Source organism: Arctopsyche grandis, chromosome 11 (assembly GCF_051622035.1).
Source record: "Arctopsyche grandis isolate Sample6627 chromosome 11, ASM5162203v2, whole genome shotgun sequence".
Taxonomy (NCBI): Eukaryota; Metazoa; Arthropoda; class Insecta; order Trichoptera; family Hydropsychidae; genus Arctopsyche; species Arctopsyche grandis.
In genome coordinates, this window is record NC_135365.1 from 11,500,919 (window position 1) to 11,506,918 (window position 6,000).

Sequence of the window (6,000 nt, forward strand, 5' to 3'; positions counted from 1 at the left end):
TTAAATATTAATTTGAAAATATATAGAAACATTCATAAAAAAAAATTGTATTGCATGTGTATAAATACAATTATTGAATTTTATATAATCACTATAGTATAAGTAGAACAGTTACTATGTATGTACATATGTAACAAATTATGAAATTATTATTTTTTGTATTTGTTGAGAAATGAAAGCACAGATATGCTACATATTTTTAAAATTGTAAGACAAAAAGTTTATAAGCGATAAATATATCTACTTTATTTGATTGTGTTTTGAATTGTAAAAAAAAGTATAATAAATTAATAATGATACAATTTTGGTTTTCATCTTGTTCAAAGTCTAACTTCAATCTACATAAAACTTTGTAAAATTTCAACAACACATTTAATGTTTGAATCATACTTTTATTCAATTCATACAAATTTATACAATACATATGTCAGTGGCGGCCTGCGATAATTTAAAGTGCAGGGCTGCAAAGATCAGGCTGTAGTATTCTTCTTGACTGTACCGGTGACTGAAAGTATATAAGAATAGCATGCATATGTATAATACATGTAAACTAGGAGGGCTGGAGCTCTGCAGCTCATATGGACGGGCCGCCACTGATATATCATCATCATCATCGTTTACAGTCATTTGCCATCCACTGCTGGATGAAGGCCTCTCCAACATGCTTCCACTCAACTCTGTTTTGCGCAACTCTCATCCATCTCACCCCGCACATTTTCCTAATTTCGTCCACCCATCTTCCCTGCGGTCTTCCTTTTTCTCTTTTGCATTCTCTCGGGTACCATTCAATCACTTCTTTTGTCCACCTTTCGTCCATCCTTCTAGCCACGTGGCCCGCCCATTGCCATTTCAATCTCTTTACCCTATCCACTATATCCATTACCCTTGTCATGCTTCTCACCCACGTGTTCTGCTTCCTGTCTTTCCTCGTTATGCCAAGCATACATCGTTCCATACTTCTTTGAGTGCATTGGATTTTGTGTAGCATCTTGGCGTTCAGTGTCCAAGTTTCGCATCCATACGTCAACACTGGCAAAACGCATTGATCGAAGATCTTTTTCTTCAGGCAGAGTGGCATTTTTGATTTAAAAACAGCATTCATCCGTCCAAATGCACTCCATCCTAATTTCATACGTCTCTTTATCTCTTCGTCTTTACTCACTGATATATATGTATGTATATATATATATATATATATATATATATATATATATATATATATATATATATATATATATATATATATATATATGTATGTATGTATATATATATATATATATATATATATATATATATATATATATATATATATACATATATATACACATATATGTACATAAGTATACACATTATTGTTGCATTTATAAACTTGAACAGCAAGTATATTACAATAATCCATTTAGCACGACAGTCCACTTTTGGTTTTCTAAAAGACAACCAATTTAAATCAACTTATTCAATACGGATGTCTGAAACTTTGAACAGCTTTTGGCACAATGTCTTGCGCCGGAACAGAGTACATAGAAGATCCATCGAAAACACTCCACGTACGTAATGTTATTGATTATTATTTGTTACTTAAATTAATTTACACACAACGAATAACTACATTGATAGGTGTTGAAAATGCTTTATCCGATGTTATGCAACCGCAACTTCTTACCGTCGAATCAGTCGATTATTGCGTGGCAAAGAATGGATATGAACATCGAACGCAGAGGTATGATGTTATGTTAAGAAAAGAGAATACATGCTTGGTTATTAGAAGAAATCAAGAGTTCACAATTGGCATAACATTCAACAGACCGTGTTCATTGGAATATGATGCGGTATCATTCATACTCACCGTCAAAGGTATTTGAAGTGTTTTGCTTTTATTGGGTTGGTAATGCTAAACTTTTTAACTTGTTTGTAAACTTTTAAAGGTGTTAAAGTACCTAGCCATGGTCAGGGTACTCTTGTTGCAATACCGTTATTGCGAACTACAGACATCAATGCGACTACTTGGACTGCTTGTGTTGAAAAACAAAGAGAAAATCATATGATAGTCAAAGTGAAAAGTAATTCCACAAGTGTTGTTGGAAAGTGGAAGCTGCAAATTGATACAAAATTGAATATAGGTGGAAGTGCCACTTATTTACATCCAATGCCATTTTATCTCTTATTCAATCCGTGGTCAGACTTTGATGACGTATACATTGAAGGTAATATTGTAATAACTTTTTTTTTAAAAAGCGAATTTATCAGTTAATAATGAAAGTAATTCTTGGAATAACATTGCAGAACACAGTTCTCGCCAAGAATATATTCTTGCAGATTCGGGTTTCATATGTGGCGGAGTGTATGATGCGATAGAAAAAATACCATGGCAATATTCTCAATATGAAAAGGACATTTTAGATTGCAGTCTATACCTCATTACTGAAGTTGGAAAGGTTATAGGATTTCCATTCATTCAAAATTGTGAATTAACATTTTATATTTGAGATTTTGTAAAATTTGTCCAGCTTCGAGGCAAATTCAGAGGTGATCCGATACATACAGTTCGTGCGATATCTTCCGTTATTAATAACATAGTAATGGTGGGAAAATGGGATGGTATATATACTGGTGGAACTCCACCATATCAATGGATGAGCTCAATGGACATACTTCAAGCTTATTACAAAACCAAGAAGCCCATTAAATATGGACAATGCTACGTGTTTGCCGCAGTTCAAACAACAAGTAATTATTATTATTAATGTGAATAATATGTTATGAATAAATATCGAAAATATTTTCATATAAATATATATATTATATGTATTTATGTAATTGATATAGCTTTTAATGTGAAATATCATCAGTTTGTAGAGCTATTGGAATACCTTGTCGGGCTGTAACTGTGTATGAATCAGCTCGAGATACAGGAGGAAGTCTAACTATAGATAATTATGTAAACATGTCAGGAGAAGCTGTAAAATTCGATGATATGGCAAATTCAATTTGGAGTTTTCATGTGTGGAATGAGGTGATATTATTAAACGAAATATGTACATATGCATATATTTGATTTATAAATGCTTTTTATTAGTAAGAAATTATGTTCACAATACATCTTATATCTATTTTAATAGCTACTGATCTACTGATCATTTTCTATTTTACAATTTAATTTAATTTGGTTAGTAATCATAGTATTATATTATTCTAATGTTAATCTACACCTTAATAGGAAAAAGAGCTCAAAAACCTATTTACAATCCTTATAAATGCTCATAGTACATCTAATACATGATATTAATTAAAGACTCACTAAAGTCGATGACCTAAAGCAGATTGTGTATAGGTAATCTGTGTTTATACCTGAAGGGTATAGACATCATATGCATATATGAAATATAACAGTTGTTACAAGGCTTTTATATGTTTTTCAATATGCGAACAAGTCTAGTACTGTTTTTTTCTGTGAATTTGTAATGACAATAAATCTAGTTAATGATTTAAAGGTTATATTCATACGTAAAATGTTTCATTAAATTTTGAGATATAATATATGTATGTTATTTTTGTACATTATTTTAGGTTTGGATGCAACGACCAGATTTAGGTGCCAAGTATTCTGGATGGCAAGTCATTGACGCTTCTCCTCAAGAAGGCTTGAATGATACTAATCACCGATGTGGTCCAGCATCTGTGATTGCAGTAAAACGAGGCGAGGTTCAAAAGTGCCATGATAACTTGACAGTGTACTCGGAGATCAACGCAGAAAAAGTATTTCTATTTTTTAATAATTAGCAATTGTTAAGTTATTTAAGGTTTTTGAAATTCATTGAGATTTATTTGAATTCAGCTAAATTGGAAATATTCTGGAGTTAAAATACCTATGAAATTGCTGAACGTGGAGTATACTAATATTGGAATAAAGATGGCAACGAAAACTCCAGACCGATGGTTGTTTGATGTGAAGTATTTATATTTACTGATTTCAAAAATAGTCGTGCATGAGTAATAATTTCTGATGTTGAACTTTATGAATTGTAGGATATAACTGAAAACTATAAGCTATTTAGAAGACCTGCTGAAGTTAGATCAAATCTAATAAAAGCTATCTGTACTGCAAAAAGTGGATTTGTTCGGTATAAACTGAATGAAGAATGTCAAAATCTTAAATTTGAGTTTCTACCAAGGGATGAATTTAAATTTGGAAAAAGTTTTAGTGTAGTGAGTTTAATTATTTAGAACTTGAACACTATTCTTCAGATCTAAGAATCCACATTTCCAAATTACTATTCAATTACAATTCAATATAAATATGTCCAAATCTAGGTACTTTTTGTTCTAAATCAGTCAGTAACAGCAGACTACATGGTAGTTGGAAATTTAAAAGTTGATACATGTTTATACAACGGAAAGAGTATAAGCACTATCAAGAGGATGGAATTTCATAGAGTTGTGGATGCGAGAGGTAATATAGAAATAAAGTTAGATATTGCAGTTCCCCTATATTATGAACTCGCTGACTCTCATGTAAGTCTGAATCATTTCAACTGAAATTATTCTTATAAACATAATAATAAATTCTTGTCAAACGTTATTTTTCATTATAGCGTGTCTTTAAAATGACCTGTTTGGCATACGTCGTTGGTTCTAAATTTGAATGGTATGGTGAGAAAAGTTTTGTAATTAAAAAACCTGAAATAAGTATGAACATTATGAAATCACCCCATCATAGTACTTCTCGAGAAGTGGAAGTCACTTTGGATTTAAAAAATCCATTACCAATCACATTGAAGAATTGCGTATACCACGTTTTGGGATGCGGGTTAAAAAAGCACTTACGTATCAAATTGAAAAAGGTTAGTGCAAACAAATTTGCCATACGTGTTGAAATTTGCCATACATTGAAATTTCAGTGAAATATTTCAATTTAATAATAAATTTATATAATTTTGCAAATCTTTTTTAATACAAGACTTTGCTAAATTGAATAATTGTATCTTTTACATATCATTTCTCTTGAATTTTAGAATGTTGAGCCTGGCGGCTATGCAACAACGACTTTCAAATTGGAACCACCATTTCCTGGAAGTCATACTCTTACAGCCAAATTTTCTTCCAAAGGATTAAACGGTGTCAATGGAAGTCTTTCATTTTCATTGAGTTGAATATTCTAATTAGTAGCTCGTCTTTTAATTAATAAGTATAGAAAACAGGACCGACTTTCACAGATTAAAATTTATTCCAATTGTTTTTATTTGATTTTATTAATATTTTATTGTACTTTGCAATATTGCACAAATTAACTATGAATGTTTATATTGATGTTTTAGAAACTATAATAATGACATTATATTGTTAAATCATTGACACATATTTATGATATAATACTTTTATTTGATGTAATGAATACGAAGAAAACTTTTAAAAATTTGTACCAATACCTACGAGGCTTGTGCATTATCATATTTTGTTATGTTTTGTAGGCTTAAAATTTATGTTTGTGAAGAAGTTTAAATTGAATTGAAAGTAATTACTTTTTTATAATATTTTAATTTTTAGCACCACAAAAGATATTTTAAATATATTATTTTGATGAATAATACTATACTGAGTTTTCTTTTAAAATATTTATTAATATTATATACATATGTATATTCCTTTTAACAAACATTCTGATGGCATTAAAAATTGGATTAACTGTGATCTCCTTATATCTACGATTCTTTCTTATGAAATATCTCATAGTATTTGATTTAATTCTGGATATTACATGCTCAGTCAGTAAGTATCTGATGTGAAGATGATTTGTATATTGATTTGAAGATGGCTAATTCGGGCTTTAATTGAATATTTCTTAAAGAACCAATACTCAATGGTTTTATTTTTTGTGTATAACTGACCAATCTGACTTTGACCACATATGTATGTCCATATGTGGTCAAAGTAACGGGGCCTCGGGGAAATATCATAAGCGAGGAATTTCGGCACACAACTGTATGTATAACTATAGCGTGC

The 6,000-nt window shown here is 30.6% G+C and overlaps 1 protein-coding gene across 1 annotated transcript; it reads left to right on the plus strand.

The window, feature by feature from the left end:
• The first annotated feature begins 1,431 nt into the window (after positions 1-1,431).
• Positions 1,432-5,212, plus strand: LOC143918989 (annulin-like). Its single transcript, XM_077441137.1, has 12 exons — positions 1,432-1,547; positions 1,618-1,854; positions 1,926-2,204; positions 2,284-2,435; positions 2,508-2,727; positions 2,850-3,013; positions 3,568-3,756; positions 3,836-3,946; positions 4,027-4,206; positions 4,312-4,512; positions 4,593-4,841; positions 5,013-5,212. The coding sequence occupies exons 1-12, from the start codon at positions 1,466-1,468 to the stop codon at positions 5,148-5,150; spliced, it is 2,202 nt and encodes a 733-aa protein (XP_077297263.1). The 5' UTR covers positions 1,432-1,465; the 3' UTR covers positions 5,151-5,212.
• The last annotated feature ends 788 nt before the right edge of the window (positions 5,213-6,000 follow it).